The 17,665-nt window shown below is 37.8% G+C and overlaps 1 protein-coding gene across 2 annotated transcripts in view; it reads right to left on the bottom strand.

The window, feature by feature from the left end:
* Positions 1-989: 989 nt before the first annotated feature.
* The window catches only part of ITGA6 (integrin subunit alpha 6), a 69,159-nt gene continuing 52,483 nt past the window's right edge, over positions 990-17,665 (bottom strand). Inside the window, exons 20-26 of one of the 2 annotated variants that reach the window (XM_015596690.2) lie at positions 16,337-16,510; positions 14,917-15,015; positions 14,705-14,815; positions 14,507-14,605; positions 8,652-8,777; positions 5,340-5,469; positions 3,085-3,195 (exon numbers count right to left, since the gene is read on the bottom strand). In XM_015596690.2, the coding sequence (XP_015452176.1) occupies positions 5,362-5,469; positions 8,652-8,777; positions 14,507-14,605; positions 14,705-14,815; positions 14,917-15,015; positions 16,337-16,510 (717 nt within the window). In that variant the 3' untranslated portion in view covers positions 3,085-3,195; positions 5,340-5,361. Of the gene's footprint in view, positions 3,196-5,339; positions 5,470-8,651; positions 8,778-14,506; positions 14,606-14,704; positions 14,816-14,916; positions 15,016-16,336; positions 16,511-17,665 lie in introns of both variants that reach the window. The other variant, XM_006921196.3, reaches the window with a different exon arrangement.

Genomic DNA, 17,665 nt, shown 5'->3' with positions numbered 1-17,665 from the left:
TGCTGAGAGAAAGGTAGAACCCCAGGACCCATGACCTCTAGCCCAGACCAGTTATGCCGTAGCCCTAGCCAAACCACATCCGCTGACACCCTTACCAGTTACAGTGATTATACATTATCGTAGTGATTTAATCTAGGTATAACCACGGGACTGTGGCTAAAAAAGATTCATAGCCTCTGGCCCATCATTAAAAAGTACAAATCACACATTTCTTTAGGTGGTAACACCTGTCTGATCATCAAAGAATTAAGAAGGCTAAGACTTAATATATAATACCAAGTACAGTGGAAAACTTATCTAATATACTAGACAGCTAATACATTTTAGATTGGAAATTTATTCTGTCCAGGGAATGCTATATTGTCTGGGTATTATGTACGTGCTTTATTTTCCTTTATTAAACTGTGATAAACTAGCTAGAGAAGTTTTATAAAATTGCTTCAATCTAAACAAAATCCTTTGGTTAAAAAAAATAATTTTTTTTTTCTACTGGTCAATTCTGCTAAATCAGTCCTTGGTGGTCAATATAATGACACATGTCACAATTAGACTGTTCTCACATCCAAAATATGTTCTAAGAAGAAAGCAACTTAGCCATAAGAACTTTTATTTTCATGCCATGGTATCATTGCTACCATAATACCCTATCCTTCATAGCCATAAGCCTTTCAAGCAGATGAATCAATGCAAACAGACATTCTCGATCTGTAGGTATCTCGAATAAACCATCTTTAAGATCATTTTCTTTTCAGCATTGACTAAACAGTAGAGCCAAAAAGGGAGGGGGGGAAAAACCCTTAATCCTATTTACATTGCCTTATTTCACGGGCACTAATATCTTTCGCTGATCTGAGATTATATGCAACACTAAGAATATACAAAAACATCAAAAACTTTAGTTTAGCTTATAAAATAAAAAGAAAGGCAATTCAGTTTACTTATAATTTTAGAGTTTGTTTTCACATATAAAATGCTGTGTTACTAAGCAATGAACACTTTCATAAAAAAATTTATTTCATACTTTTATACAAATATCCACAGGTATTTCCTAATCATGAAATAATTTTACAATGGTAGTTAGTATAAAAATGTATCAAATGTGGAGACCAGTGACTTGACTTGAGATGACATTTTTAACAACTATAAATTTAACCACCACTACATTGTTTCTTTGCTGTTGAACCACCCTTCCGCCCCCTCCCCAACCACCCCATTTTTCAGGACATTCGTTTTTATAGCAAAGGTCTATAAACGCATGCAAAATTATCAGCCTCTTAGCAACCTATAAAGCCAGTGCTTTAGGTTCCAAGTTACCTAAGCAAGAAACTGAGATTTTAAACACTGTTATGACCTGTTTTAGAGAAATTTTTGTAAACAAAATATCATTTGCAAAGCGATTTTTGTGAATGAAAATTCCAAAGTACTAGAATAATGTTCTTAGTATCATAAGGGCATAAGATTTCTGAAAAGAAAAAAAAAAAATTAAAACTCCAAAGCAACAATGGCACATAGCTGTATTTTGTTCTTTTAAAAGATTGAGACACTATGTCCAAACAAATTAGCACCTGTTTGCTGTTGTTCCCCATATAACTTAGCATTTTGAAGCACAGTAATTAAAAAAAAAAAAACACAGCTTTCATATCTGTTCAATCTCTATTGAATGGATAGAATAATGTCTTCCTCCCATTTTTGTTATTACAATTAAAAAACGACTTGAAGTTTTTGTTGAGTAGTCCTAACGTAATTTGGGGAATGTAGATAGGGGAGGAAACAAAGCAAAAAATACAACACTGACTCACTGATTAAATGTTTTCAATGACATTTAAAAACTTAAAAGCCAGGATGTTCTAATCTGACTTTTGGTATCAGGTATTCAGTAGTCTTACACTGGATCGATTTGGATCCACCACAGGCACTCACCATTTCTTTCAAGTCTTGTATATACATACAGCAGTGACGAAAGTTCAAGAAAGAAACCCATTATTTCCCAGAGTTCCTGAAAGTTATAGCATGAAATTCAGAAATGTCACACAGGGCTCTAAACTCAAAAAAATATATATCTGTTAAGAATTAAACATCTTACAGTTAATTCCATCTCTTAAACAAATCTTTTGGGTTTGGAGGGAGGGAGTAAGGGCTATCATGAAGGAAGATACTTTAATAACTTAAAACTTATCTGTAAATTATAACAACTCTCTGGTACATTTACAAAGAATTATTTTCTTTTTTGCAGTAAATTTAGGTCAAACCGATGACCTCCCATGTTCTAATTCTGATTGCTTAATCCAACCTGAAGGGTAAACTGGAAAATCTTTGGCCTATTAGTCAGTAACAAAATGGTTTGTAGAAAAGAAAAAAATAAATACCATATACAAATAAGTATAACTAGCATTCAAGTCTGTTGCACCTGTGTGTTTTAGTGAAAAGAGAGAATGACACCTGTGTATGTATTTGGTGTGAGCAAGTATTCACACATCTAGGAAATGGAAAAACATGGCAGGATGGCAACATCACCTTCTATTGCACATTTAATTTAAGATAGCACTTTAAATTGAAACACAACTCTCCCTACGGCATTGTCTTGTGATGCTGGACAGTGAACTTGCAGGGTCTTCAGTCCTATAGGAAGAATGTTTGCAGAGGCAGTGCCAAGGGTTAGGATGGCCACTCTGTTGACACAGTGACTGTGGGTGCCTTCTTCCAGCTACACTACCGGGAGGAATGTCGTGGAACAGGGCTGCCCTTCCCCGGCACATGTGAGTCAGCCACACCAAAAAACAAAGGCAACTCAGAAAATTAAATTAAGGCAGTTAAAGAAAAATCCATTCCAACAGTCTTAAATTTGGCTGTGCAAAACACGAGCCTTAGGCTACGTAACAATATCCACAGCAGTTATAACTGTAGGTTCGTACTGTATATAGTCTGTCTGAAATCAATATTCAGGTTTTGAACAGGCTTTTAAATCCATTTGAATTTCTGAGTTGGGAAAATTTTTTAAAGCAGTTTGGGTACTATGAAGTTTCTTTGGCCCCTCTAAGAGTAGCTTTCATTTTCATTCCACCTTGTGATCCACTGTTTTTTTTCAAGGTTATCATTATATTTTTCATCTTTGATCTCTCGCTCTTCTTTCCGGATCCTGACAGCATGGTATCGGGGAACGCTATCATCGTACCTAGAGCGTTTAAAGAATCCACACTGGAGAAGGGGTAAAGAGAAACAGAAACAAATTAAGTAATCTCAGGAAAAGCAAGTACACTAAACGGGAATGTCTACGCTTTCTGTTCAGCCATGCCTACTTCTGGCCTAAGGAAAAAAAGACATGGTTTTCTTCTAAGAAAGAACTAATAAATCAAAAAGAAATGGAAGAGAAAAACAGCTGTAAAACTGGAAGTCCGTTTTTCCATCCTTTCTTTACATTTTGTAACAATATATAAGCTATACCCTTAGCAAAATTTAAGAGTTTATAAAACAGTGCTTCCATTTTTTATAATTATAATACTATATGTAAAATCTAATTTTTAGATTAGAACATCATTTTGAGGAACAATTTTTTTAAAGGCCGTAAACCAAAGATTATTTCCACTCTCCCACTAACCAAATGGAACTCAGGTCACAAATATTTTACAAATTATAATTTCAATATGCCAGTATTCAAATGGGTCAATTTAAGAGTCTTCTCTCCTCTGAGGCTCCAGTACACATCTCTCATTAGCTAGAAGATAATTTACACTGCTTAGACTTGCTGTTGTGCTTCCAAATTAAGCTGTTTCATTAAAAACTCATGTAACTCTGTCCTGCCATAAAATCAATCATGTATCACAAAGAACTTGAGGAAAGTATCATTAGATTTAATTTCAGAGCATCGCCTAATTTTTTCTGTTGCAAAAGACATTTACATTAAAATTATTAATATATATTTCCTTCATTTAAAAAAAAAACTCAATCTGATCCAAAGTAGATTTTTACTGAGAACATATCTGGATATTTAAAAATCAGATTTAATTTTTTTTAATGAATAAAATATGCCTTTAAAAAATGTGTTTTTAATTTAAATATGCAGATAGAAGAAGGATAAGGAAGGTACTTAGAATGGTCGATTAATGTGTTTATTATGTGACATCGACAGGAACAGAACATTTATGTTGAATGAATTTGATAAAGAGGTCATGGGGCAAAATAAAATTACGTGCATAATTATCACTGAATCAATAGGAAAAACAGACCAAGAAGTCTTATTCTGAGGTCATTTCTACATGGACTCCTTTATTATTCTGTGCAAAAAAAAGCCAGAATACCTATCTGTTATAAAATGTGGCTCTTGCCCCGTTTAAATAAAGAAGGAATTCAAGGTTGATATGTATAACTGAAATGAAAATTTTGAGATTCATCATGACAGTGCCATGGAAAGGGATTACAGGAGTAATTCTATCTTCTCATGCCCACAGAAATGGAAAAAGGAATCACTGTCAATTCCTGTTTCCATGGATTTACAAATAAAAGAAGCAAAACATGAACTTTAAAATCAACTGAGACCCAAGGTTTCTTGGGACATGAAATAAGGTCAAACTCCATTACAACATATTGAAATAAAAACTGTCCAGAGCATTTTTATACTAGAATTGAGTACATTGAAGGTCACTTTGGTAAAGAACTATCTTCTGAAATTGGCCATAATGTCCATCATGCCAATAGTTTTGGTTTGTTGCAATGATCTTTGACCTGTGGTAGATATTGCAGGAAAAGGAAGTTTCATGCTTAGCTGGCATAAAACAATTTCTGAGCAACAATAAAAGCATTCCAAGCCTTCCCCCATCACTTTATAGCAAGGAGATCAAAAAGATGACAGCGAGAAAGCCTTCTCAAGAGAAACACCATATTCCCAACATGCAATAGGTTAATTAAGCAGTCGACATAAGCATCTATCTGTGGGAAATTCCAAAATGGACAAGAAATCTGGAATGATTTCTTATGCATCTTTGAAATTCTAAGTGGAATGCTGCATACTGGATTAACAACACTTGGCAAACTGGACTACTATGGAGGTGAAAGCCTCCTTTTGTGTGTAATTAGATTGCAATTTTCTTGAATGCTATGGGTGATGTTTAACAACAAACAATAACACAAAGTAACTCACCTGCAACAAAAGATTCTTTGTGCAATAAAATAAAACTGTGAGCTTTCAATAAATTATATAAAATAAATCCAAGCAAGGCAAGCCAGTGTGGACATTTGAAAACATCTGTTAATGGGACACACACAGCAAGCGGTTGCTCTTAAAGTTAGCCACCACAACCATAGCAGGTCCCACAGCTAGCAATTAAAAAACATTTATCAATTACCAATTACAGAAGTAGATCAATACTATGCATCAGAAGTAAGCCTCTCTTTATCAGACGGCTGAGCATGGATCTCAGCCTTGTGATATGTGGCATCATAATGATCTTTCTTATTTCTCTTGAAGAAACCACACTACAAGGAAGCAAGGTATTTAGTCAGTTTTACAGTTTTGTGTGTAAGAGTTAAACAAAAGAAAATCTCAGATTTTAACCTGTTTTCTATTCATAGCTTGTTTACAAAGAAATCACTATGGACCAACAGTGAATAGCCACTGCACCATGTTACATCCAGACAGCATTAAACCCAACTCATATTACCATGAGTCTCTGGTCAAATACTTATATAGGTGACATTTGTTAGCTAATTGATTTTTCTATTTGTAACAGAAATCCTGAGGACAAAATCATCCTTAAAGGGAAAATATAAACACATTTGATTATAGCTCTGGGTGGTTTCTTCTTGCAGGAGAATATGGACTCTAAAATAGGCAAAAGATTGACTTCTGCAGTTTATTGAGACAAAGGTTAAAGAATAAATTCTCTAAGCAAGATTTACCACAAATCTGAGTAAAATAGAGATACAGTATTTTTCTGCCTTTCACAGTAAATTTTATGGAACAAATGCCATCTACTTGAGGCCTCTGGATTTATGGGGTGAATCACAATATAAATTCAACTATACCATCGTGAAAGAATGATTGCTGTCATTTTCCCAAATTCAGAACCACCGTGTAATCCTGAAGTGGTAGGAACGTATGCTCCTTAGCTTAGGTCACTCTAAATGAGTATCAAAGTATAATTCCACTTTCTACTATAATTTCCTTCATTTGATGATGGAGAACTTTTTCTACTTACTTTTATCCCGTTCCTAAGGAACTGCCCTTTGAAATACAACTTGGTCGAATAAATAAATCTCTGCACTTCCAAAAAAGTCTGCTTCCTAGTCTGGTACTTCATGAAGGTAAAAATCTAGATCTGCTTTGTACAATACGGTAGCTTAACTACATGTGGCTATTCAAATTTAAATTAAATTAAATTAAAAGTCAACACCTCAGTTGCACAAGCCATATTCCAAGTGCTCAGTAGCCACACATGACCAGTGACGACTGTATTGGACAGTGCCTCTTCAGAACATTTCCATTACCCCATAAAGTTTTATTGGGCAGTGTTGATCGAGACTATCTCGATATTTATTTGTGACTCTCACTTTAACATGCAGTGAACACTCCTAGGCAACTTTCAATAACATGTGCTACTATACGGAACGGAAAAGGAAGAAACGAGAAACCAAGAGCCCTGGTCCTGCTTCCAACTTGGCAACATTCTTAATATCTGTGGTCGTGAGCATCCTGAGCATCTTTGTTTGCAAAACGAAGGTGACTGGACCAGCCTGGAGGACTTTTCTCTTTTGCCTCCAAACAAAAGCCTATGCAGAACCCCAACATTTAAAGCAGATAAAATAAGACCTGTTTGGTTGAAGTGGGGATGTTGGCCTTTGCCCCACCTGCTTAGTCTTGGCACCCACATGCATGTGCAAAACCCAGTTTAAAGGCCACTGGATTAGACTCCTTTCTGGCCCTAAAATTCCATGACTTTCACACATAAAAACATAGTTCAGTTTCAGAAAGGATATGCATAAAGTAATAAAAATGATTTTTCATGTGGGGGTTATAGATGTTATCTGATTACTTTAGAGTTCACTTGTGAGTTGGGATACTTTAGAATTAAAAAAACAAAACAAAACAAAACAAAAATACCCAATAAAATCATCTAAGTCCTACTCACTTATAAAACAGCTGAGGCAAACCAGTACCCCAGGGAGGTGAAATGATTTGCCCAAGATTATAAAGCTTGGATTTCTTAACTCTCAATGCACTGCTACGTCTCCCTCATTAAAGACTGCCAGTCGGACCTGTTCCAAAAGAGATTACCTTTGTGGCCTTATCTGGAGAGCCCAAGAAGGCCATCCTAATATCAAACTTCAAATTCAGTTTTTGGTATCAAAGTAATTTTCAGGGCTTTTCCTATATTGGTTGACTGTGCCTAAGCAGAGAAATGTGCTGCCTGAAATAAAAAGACAGGACCAGCTAATGCTCCATGTGAGGTAGAAGCATGGCATGAGCAGACACCGAGCTTCACTTGCACATTTGGAGGACACTAGAAAATTATCTCAGATTGGCAAAAGGAAGTTACTTGGAAAAATAAATCGAAAAAGAGATGCTTGGTTTTTGAAAGTGAAATATTGCAACCCCTTGTCCATTATTCTTTTGGATCCAAGGTAAGGATAAGGATAATTGGATTCTAGAGATTGTCAGTTGAGACTCGTAATTCTTTATCCAAATCCCTCTGTACCAGGATGTTTGGACATCCAGATTTTGTGGTATTTTAGAAAAGTAACCTGCATATATAATGCCACTGTAACCATTAACAAAACATTAATATTTCAGCAGTGAAATAAATGAATAAAGGATAAAGACTATAAATAGCCTCTCTTCACATGTCAAGTTTTGCTGACAAAAAAAGTCATTACAAACTTCGTTTTCAGAGGTTATTTTTTTTTTTTCAATTTGTAACTGTTGATAAGGGACTGTGGATCTCCATTATTGAGAATAAATCCAGAATCTAGAGGTCTTAATCTTGGGCACCAAAGGTATGCATCCACCTCATACACGCTTTTTCCATAATGTAAGCTACTTACTGGTAGGAAGCAAAGGGAAGAGACTATATTTTATTTGCAGAACCAATTCTAGTGAAGAACATCATATTGAACCCAAATCTTCCTCATGTTTGATATAGGCTATGATGACCCCCTTGAGATTGGAGTTATTCATTAATTTCATAATTTTATATCCCTAATCTAGCTGCAATGACAACAAAACCCCAGTGGCTGCCATGAACATTACTTTACAGAGGCTGAAATTAACCAGATTACTGTGAGACCCAACAATTTGGCTTAGATTCAGAAAATGATTTGATCTTAGAAAGATCTTAGAAGAAAATGCTAAAGTAATAAAAATTTAAAAACTTATTTGGCAAACACACTAAATTATATATGAAAAATACCAAAATTTATACATGTAAGAAACTTCTTACATGTATGAAGAATATATCTTTAAATACAAAGTATTAGGTAGATATGGAGGTGTTTATTATAAAACTCTCAAGTTCGTTATATGTTGGAAAGTTTCATAATAGAACGTTGGGAAAAAGGAGTCAATGGGGAAAAAAAAATGTATGTATGCTACCAGTGCTGATTCACTCTTTTGAAAACATGAAGTTTATAATCACACAACTCAAATGCCAGATATAACTTACCTTCCATAATAAAAGAACTAACAGAGCAAGCATCAAAATTCCAGCAAGGACAGCCACCAGGATGATCCACCATGGTACTCCAGAATGTTGAGCCACAGTCTTTGAGGGAAACACAGTCACACGAACCTATGGGACAGACAAGAGAGCAACATGATGATCATGAAAGGGGGCGACAGGTAACACCAGTTTAGAGTTCTAATTCTGCTTCCAGACACGTTTTGGACAGATGAGATGTCTTTCTGATGTAAGATTCTCTACCTTAATAGTGGAATGTTGCTTTAAGAGGCATTCCTTGGAGAGCTTTTCCCAGAGCCCAGAAAATGCTGGGTTATGTTTTGACGAAGTGGTTATTTCTTTGCTAAATTATCTTTAAAAAAACTTTTCTTATCAATGAAAGTAGAGAAAATTGTATAATGAACCATCATTCATCAAGTTTCAACAGTTATCAATACATCACCCCATTGTTTCGTATCTTTTTGAGAATGATCACAGTTTTTTAAATTCGGTTTTCAGCCATAAAGAGGGCCAGTTTATCCACAATTAGCCTACATTCCTCCCTCAGGTTTTAAAATGTTGTGAAATATAAAAACAGGGTGGAGCTACATGACTGATACCATTTTAACTTTCCCTTAGAATATCAAACTAAAGACCTCCGTAACAATGATCTCTCTTAAAATAGCTTGGTGCCATCTTCTACAATGTGTATGGACAAACTGGACCCTGAATTCAGAGACAGCTTAGAGCTTTAAGCTGCAGCTAATGAGAAGCTTAAGCTCTAAACATTTGATAGTTGGCAAATGTTTTTGAAATGAAATGAAAAATAGTTTTCATTCAGAAATCTAAAGAGTTGCTTATGGAAATTCACAACTCAGTTAATGGGGGTTTAGAATTTAAGTGGATTTTTGAGATACCAGGAAACCATTTTTCAAAGCACATAAAAGACCTGGTGATGATTATGATTTTGTAAACTACACCAATTAGAGATCTACTTGTTTGAAGTTTCTGATATTTCTGAGTGAAGAGAGTGTAAAAAGTAAATGAAACTTGGAGCATTTAACGTCTAAGAAGTATTTAAGCCAAGTATTTTATATTAGTATTGATCGCTGGATGCTGCCTAAAAATGCTTCTATGTCTACACTGTGCTTCAATACTTCCATACTATAATTCATTTTTTAAAAATTTCTTCATTAAAATACTTCCCTTTCTACTTATACTAGAAAACAGCTATCAACCCTGTTTGGCTCATAGAAAATACTTAAAAGCAAGATAACTCGTTTTCTTTAAACATTTAGTAGGAAGAAATTCACATTTAGAGTTTCAGCCAACTATATTTGACTATAACAGGCACCTTTATCACCTACCAGGTTTCCTGTTTTGCTCTCAATGAGGTTTCAATCGAGCTGCTAGCCCCAGGTGGGGGCCTCAGAGCTCACTTCCCCTCAACTCCCTTCCCCCAATAGATGTCCCAGCTGTAAGGTAAAAACCACCTTTTCCTGAGGTTGTTTCTAGCATGGGGATAGCCATAAAGTAGAGAAGAAAAAATAGTGAGAGACCAATGAAGAAATAATATAGCAGATGTGACCAGTAAACTGACTACTCTAAAACAAAACAAAAAAATCATTTCAATTAGCCTATGCTAATTGGTATCTAGCATACAGAAGGTACACAGTATGTCCTTCCGGACAAGGTGACAACTTGGAAGGGCCATCCTGATTTGTAAGAATAAGTTCTGATAAACTTGGATGTGGAGAGCAGAGAATGGTCCAAGGTAAGAAGAATGAGCCTTATTATAATCACAGTATGTACTGAACACTTTTAAATGGGGGGAGAGCAGTCCTATAAAAGGCTGCAGTTCAACAAGCATTCAAACTGAACAAGATAATTTTTGATTTTGCAGCCTGAGGTAGCAGGGTGGGTAGGTGGGAATCCACCTGAGAGCTCTAAACCCCAGGTCTGGCTACCGTTCAAACCAGAACTTGAAGCCTTATAGAAATTGCAAAACAACTCATTAGACAAAGACTGAGGACGAAGTTAGGGGGATGGGCAGATTTAAAAGGCTGATGTGCTCTACAACCCCAGTCTGTGTGCAAGGCCATGCTGCAGAGCAGGAAAGTGAGAGTCCAGTCAGCAAGATTTTGTTTGTTCACTTCAATTGTCAACCGAAGGTGTTTTTGTTTTGTTTTGCATGACGACGGTCATTCTCCAGCTGGGATCAAGAATAAGAGAAGACCAGCTTGGAGCTGCCAACTCAGAACTGTAGTTCTCAGAGCTCTGGGAAGCCTTGTCTCCTCTTGTCACAGCAACTGTTACTGATGGACAATGACAGATTAAGGTGAGTAGAAATTACTCCCAACTCCAAAAACAATATTGTTTTTGGTTTCATTAAAACGTAGGCATTTCCATAGGGATGACCTAGGCATGTGAACCTTATCCATCATGTGCCTGTAAAGGGAAAAGGGCTTATGCTCTGCCGATGCATGGAATTGCATCACAGTGAGTAGTGCTGAGACCACGTCAGCTTGCCCACTGCCAAAGCACTTCCCTAAATCACTCTATAATGTAATACACTCACTCTCATTCAATACTCATATAAGAAATCACCCGACGAAGAGATTTTCATCTTTTGTAAAATTTTCTATCAAAGATACCATCCCCTTACTGAGTGTTCCATCTTACGATTGGATCCATATCTCAAGTCCTCTGAATTAAGCCAAAAATAGAAAAAGAAAATGTCATTCCCCTGAAGAAGAATGTGCCTACTTTTACCTATCATACTTCCTTTTATCTTTGGCAGCCAGGAAGCTTAGATACTCTACCTACTTTCTTAGGAATGAAGTGGGGTATATATGAGTACGACTAATAAACAATCCTCTTCTTCCTTGGCTTAATTCAGCAATTCTCACCTGGTTCACTGTGCCCTAGACCTAGACCATGAAATTCTTAACAGTTGACCCGGTATTTTATTCAACTTTGCTTCTCTAGCATCCGTGCAGAGAAGGCACACAGTCTTTCCTCAATAATGCTTGTTAACTGGGTGGATTTAATTTGGGGAGGATGTATTTAATTGATGCTAAAATGTAACCATTTTATCTGGTTCAATGAGCTGATCAGCTCTCTCTGACGGTGATATAATGTCTTTAAAATGTTTTATTCAGAAGTGAACACAAAACTCTTGAAACTGGTTTGGTTATAAGGGAACAAAAAGGGTTTTTCTCTTTAAAGCCAAATTTAGAGTTAAAGCAATGGAAAGAAACTTCGATATTAAGACCAAAAGACAAGCCTCAATTACGCAACCTCCTTTGCTTCTACCTGCAAAGAAAAACAATCTTCAGACTGGAAAGGATAGATGAACCAAGATAAAGATGAAATTGAAACTGCAAAAGTGAGGGAATAAAAAAGGAAGGCATCTTAACACCTGAATTAAGCTAAAATCTTTAGCTTCCCCAAAAACTGCTTCTTAAAATACTAAAGAAATGTGCAGATATGATATCTGAGCTATTGTATCTCAGAAATCACTGTTAATGGAAGAGGTATCTCAGTTTTCAAAATAAAGGAGCTCTAGATATGAGACCAATAATGCATTCACAAATCTACTTATTAAAGCAAAGATTCCAATTCCCATTAGCAGGCCTGAGTTCTCCAAGCCCTAAGAACAAGTAATGCACGAAAGAACCTCATTTTCATTTGTGACACAGCCACTAGACTGGATACCAGGGACCCTAGTTCCATTGTCTTCTAGAAAACAGCAGCACTTGATGAGGAGTTGTGGGCCCGAGGCCTGGTCTCATCTCCCCATGCTGGTCCTGTGACACTGACAGAGAGGTAACCGTCCTCAGACTCAGTTTTCCCATGTGAATTTGATATCTAGGGACTCAATGGGGGAACAAGTGTCACAGTCAAAGAACAGGAGTCCTGAAATCAGATAATTATAGGTGTCAATCCAAGACCCCAAATTATATCCCCTCTCTGTGCCTGTTTTTGTAAAATGGGTACAATATCTGAACTCTGCTGCTGTTTACATGAGAGCACAGAGGTAAAGCGTTTAGTAAATTGCAGACGTTTTATGAATGCGTTATCAGTGGTAGCCCCTCCCCTCTAAAGTGTTCTTTCTCTTTCCGGCTCCAAAAACTCAGTGATTCTCCAGATACAGAGAACAAACTGGTGAATGCCAGTGGAGGGGAGTTGGGGAGGCTGGGTGAAGCAAAGCAAAACAAGAACAAAAACAAACCTCAGTGATTCTCAGGGTTGCTGATTTAAAGTTACAGAAAGCTGTAGCAGCTGCCTTCAGTCAGAGAAGCGGAGAAAGGATTCTCAGGGAAGGTGTTCTTTAGCTGAGTTTCTTATGATGACTTGATACGATGTAGAAAAGTGGGCTGGAGTAATACCCAAGGATAATATAAGGCCAGGGTGACCATATGTCCTAGTGAGCCTGAAACAGTCCAGGTTTACACCACTTGTCCCAGCATCCTGCCTCATTTAGCATTTTCCCCAGACAAGTGTATTCTAGTTTGGATGATGAATTGTGTATGTCAGAAACCAAAGTGATCGGAGCAGCTCACTGGATTTTCAGCTGCCTAAAGGACTAAAGCCAGAACATTTCCTTAAGTAGGTCAATAGATCAACTTAAGAAGAGTAATTCACCATCTTCCTTTCTCCATTCAGTCTCTTTTGCAAAACATTCCCACCATAACGACATACCTCGAGAGCCTAATACATGCCCCTGTAGGTTCCAGACCCCCACAAGGAACCCCTCACTAGTGGTACACCACAAGATGCTGCTCCTAGTCCTGTTCAATATTTTTTCTTAATTACCTGGATGAAGGCATACTTCTTAGTTTTGAAGACAAAGCTTGCAGCAACAGAGAGTTAAGAGAGAGCAAATGATCAAGACTCAAAACTACTCTGTAAACTGAAACAACAAACCAAAAGCAAATCTCATAAAATGTGAGAGTACCTTTAAAGGCATGCATTTAATTTTTTTAAATTGCTCAAAGATGGGATATGAAAAATATAGCCTGACAATAAGTTCTGATGGAAAAACATGGAAGCTTCAGCAGAACATAAATACAAAAATAGTAGCTGCTAAAAATGCAAACACAATCCTCAGCAAACATTAAAAGATCAAATTTTAGACTGAGATGCTGGGAGGTAATGGCCTCAGGGTAAGCTGAACTAGGCAGACCACATGGCAGCTACTCTGCCCATCCCTGCCACCTGGGAATCACGCTGCCCACCTAGGGCTAGCCCAGGGAGAGGAGAGACCTGGAATAGTTCAGCCCTGGGCATGATGGACAACTGAGGAGCTGAGTGCTTAGCTCTCAAGAGAAAAGACAGACATGTCCAAGGAACCATGACAGTTTCTTTCCATTATTTCAAAGGTTCTCTTGGCTACATGGCCAAGAGAAGTTATTCTGGACTTGTTCCAAGGGTCTTGACCAGGAGCTGACTGTATACGGTTCAATTCTGGGTTCAATTAATACATATAAAGATCTTTTCCAATAACTGCAGCTGGCCACACATGGCATGAGCTACGCCATAACGCAGTATGGGGTTATCACCTTTGGGGGCACTCCACCAACGGCTACAGCACCAGGGACAGTATGACATGGGTTTCTCTAATCTACCATGTGCACTGAAGGACTTGATGATCCTAGACTCGCTTCTTTTCTCAATGATTCTATTAAAATACAGCTTGGGATGGCAGTACCCTAAGACACTACCTGAGTTCTCCTTAATGGGGATAACGGTGCTGTAAAGGTAACGCATGCCGAAGCAGCACATCCTCAGGCCGTGGGCATGGAGTAAAGGGAAGAGTAATTTGCTCTGGACTGAATAAGGAAGGGGGAACCTCTCACCTGCGTGCCTGCATTTGGCAGCTTGATATTCTCTGTGGCAGCAGTTACATCAATGGAAGCCCGCACAAGAATGTCCAAGTAGTTCATTTTAGAATATTCCTGATTGGAGACAAAGTTAGTGAATGCATTAGGAAAGTGAGAAACATCCTAGGAGGTGGCAAACGGCTTCTAGTGGACAGCCTTGGAGTGGGGCCAAACCTCTAGAAATGTGCTGTTCCATAACCTTGAGCGCAGAACAACCGAGGCCTTGCTGTCCAGCCCACGCAGTGGGCACCTTATGTTCACACATTTCACGTTGACGCTGCAGTTCTGGAGAGACAGGACGAGTAGTAGTTAAAAAGCCAGGGTCTGGGGAAGATCTTACTCCCACATCCTTTGTCACATATTCACAGCTCTTGAAAAATACTTACAAGGGTCTGGTATTTTCTTTCAGCAAATAAAGAAAATTTTCTGTTATCGTCTATCTGTTTTTCAGCAATTTCCCGTTTCTTTCTTGAGTAGTGAGATTCCTGAAAAGAATTATATCCAAAATCGTCCCACTTAATATACTTCTGTCACTACTGTACCAACCTCCTGAATACACCCTCCCAAATGATGCCAAATTCCCAAACTCGACAATATTCATCCTTTTCCTGTCACCAAAGGTGCAGAAATAATTTAAGTATAAAATCTACAAGTGTTATCTCACTGCAAGTTTACTGATTAAGGTAATTTAATCCCACTCTGACCTTAAAACCCAAGGAAAGGAAGAGGCTTTCGTTGTTCTTCTGTCTCCCCACCAAACTGAACATCCTATTATCAGAGATTGAATCTCATTTCTATATCCCTAGCACCAGCTCAGTGCCTAACATATGGTAAAAAGTCAGTACAGCTTGAATGAATACGTGACACTGAAGAACAGGAAAAGAAGCAAAAAGATCTAGCATGTGACTTTTCCAAAGCAGAGTACTGAAAAACAAAGCTATGTAAGAAGTTTTAAAATTGCATCTTCCTTAAAATAAGGATTAGGAATAATGGACCATCTTGTTTTTCAAAGTTGATGAAGAATCATTCTAATAAGACACTAACTATGAACACTGATCATACCTAGTCACCTTAGAATTTAAAACAGAAGAAACAGACATTCGCCAACGAAGCAAATAGTTATCAAACTTGAGTGTAAATGATTAAACAGTTAACATAGGTGTGGAACAGGAGTAAAGAGTGAAGGCTTTGAAAAAAAAGCAAGCAGAGCTGAGCCTGAATGCACAATCTACCTCCTAACCACCGAATGACCCTGAGAAAGTTAATCTCTCTGAATTTCCATTTCCTCACTTACGAAATTGTGGGGAAAAAAATACCTCATAGGACTATCAGGGGAATGAAATGAGAAAATGCAAACAAAATGCTTAGCGTAGTGCCAGAGACACAATAAGTACTATTACAAAAAGAAAGAAAGAAAGAAAAAAGAAAGGCTTTCAAGGTCATTTACTAAGGTGCCAATATCTTTTCTAATGAGTTTGGTTCTACTGGGAGTTAACACTGGCTGGCCCACCCCCAGGAGCATGTCCCAGTCCTTCTCATGTGTCATACTAGGTCATAAAACCTCAAAAATGTCATTTGCTTCAATAAGCAGTGAATGACCCTGACCTAGGTGCCATAGTGGTCTCCAAGCAACAGAAATCCTCAGCCTGACTTGGTCACTCAACTATAGAAGAGAAATTCTGACACCGAAGAAAAAAATCAACATGCCAGAATATCAGTTTCTTGATGGAAGTAATGGGTCTCCCCTCAAAAGTCAACTTCTCTGATTAACATCTATGGAAACATGAGATAAATCTACCAACATACCTTTAGGTCCAGAAGGTTTATTTCATTTTGTGGCTCACAAGCTATCTTTTCCAATCCTTTGGATTCTACTTTCACCAAGTAAAGCAACCATTTGCCATTGTTAATTTCTTTTGGCCACTGGATATTCAAGGTTGCTGTGCCGAGGTTTTTAAGAGGTTTGCCCAAGTTAATTACCTGTTAGAAAATAATGCATGTTATCCTAGTGTAATTCTCCTGAGGTAAGATTAAATAGAAGGTCCTATGCCAAGAGAAAAAAAGCCAAAATATCTGGTACAATACTACAATAAAAGCCCAGGCTCCAAAACTGGACTATCGATAAGGTACTCAAAATAGAGATCTGCGCTTAAAAATAATCTTGTCAATAAAAACAAAGATAAAAAAGGTCAAAGAGAAATGATGGCTCATTCAATCCAGAGCAACTGCTGTGTGCAACAGAATCTGCAGTGTGGTCTCACCATGCCCGGGGAAAAGTCATGTGTGTGTCTGTGAGCAGCTCTGTAAACCACCCTGCCTGGCAGGTGACAAAGCCTGTGCCACGGCAGTGCACCAACCACCTGCTTCTGGGGAACACTACCCACTGCAAAAATGAAGCTGTCTCTGTCCTCCATGACCCTTGAGGAGCTTGGGATAACAACGGGGAAACTGAGTAAAATCATGATGGCAGCCATGAATCTATGAGGCCAAGCTGGGGACAGAGCAAATGCCTGCAGCAGAAGCCAAAAAAGGAGTAAGAGCCTTCTCTGTATGAAGGCCTGCTCCAGAGCCCACAGACTTCTTTCTCAGCCACAGCTGCACAGGTGTCATAACCACCACCATTACCTGTCACAGCTGTATCTGTCGTACTAAGAGATGCAAAGAGGAGAATTCAGCCTCTTCATCCTGCTGGAGTTAGGGGTGGGCCTATTCTGGCTATTTCAGACATTCAACTCAACAACGGCCACTATGTTTTCAGGAATTTGATTTGAGCCACACAGACCCGAACCCGCATATGAGTTACGAGCCATGCATTTACGTTCCTTCAACTGGACTCAGAGTCACTGTGATAACCTACTCTGAAATGGTGCAGAGCGATCATTAGTCTTCCTTACTAGCATAGGCCAAATCCACATTCGCCATCACAAAATTGGGCTTGGGAAAGGTGAGTGAACATTAACTACAAGTGCTAAGAGAGATGGCTTTATAATGGAGAAAGAAATAAACCAGACTACATTTTAAAGCCAAACATGAATTACTTTGAGATTTTTTTGTGCGTTTTATCGACAGACTCTGGGTTGAAAAAAAAAACAAGGATTCCTTTGTCTTTATATCTCATATACATTAAAACTCTAA

This window comes from Pteropus alecto, unplaced genomic scaffold, assembly GCF_000325575.1.
Source record: "Pteropus alecto unplaced genomic scaffold, ASM32557v1 scaffold3, whole genome shotgun sequence".
NCBI lineage: Eukaryota > Metazoa > Chordata > Mammalia > Chiroptera > Pteropodidae > Pteropus > Pteropus alecto.
Note: the sequence above shows the minus strand (reverse complement) of the source record. Positions and strands in the feature narration are given on the sequence as shown.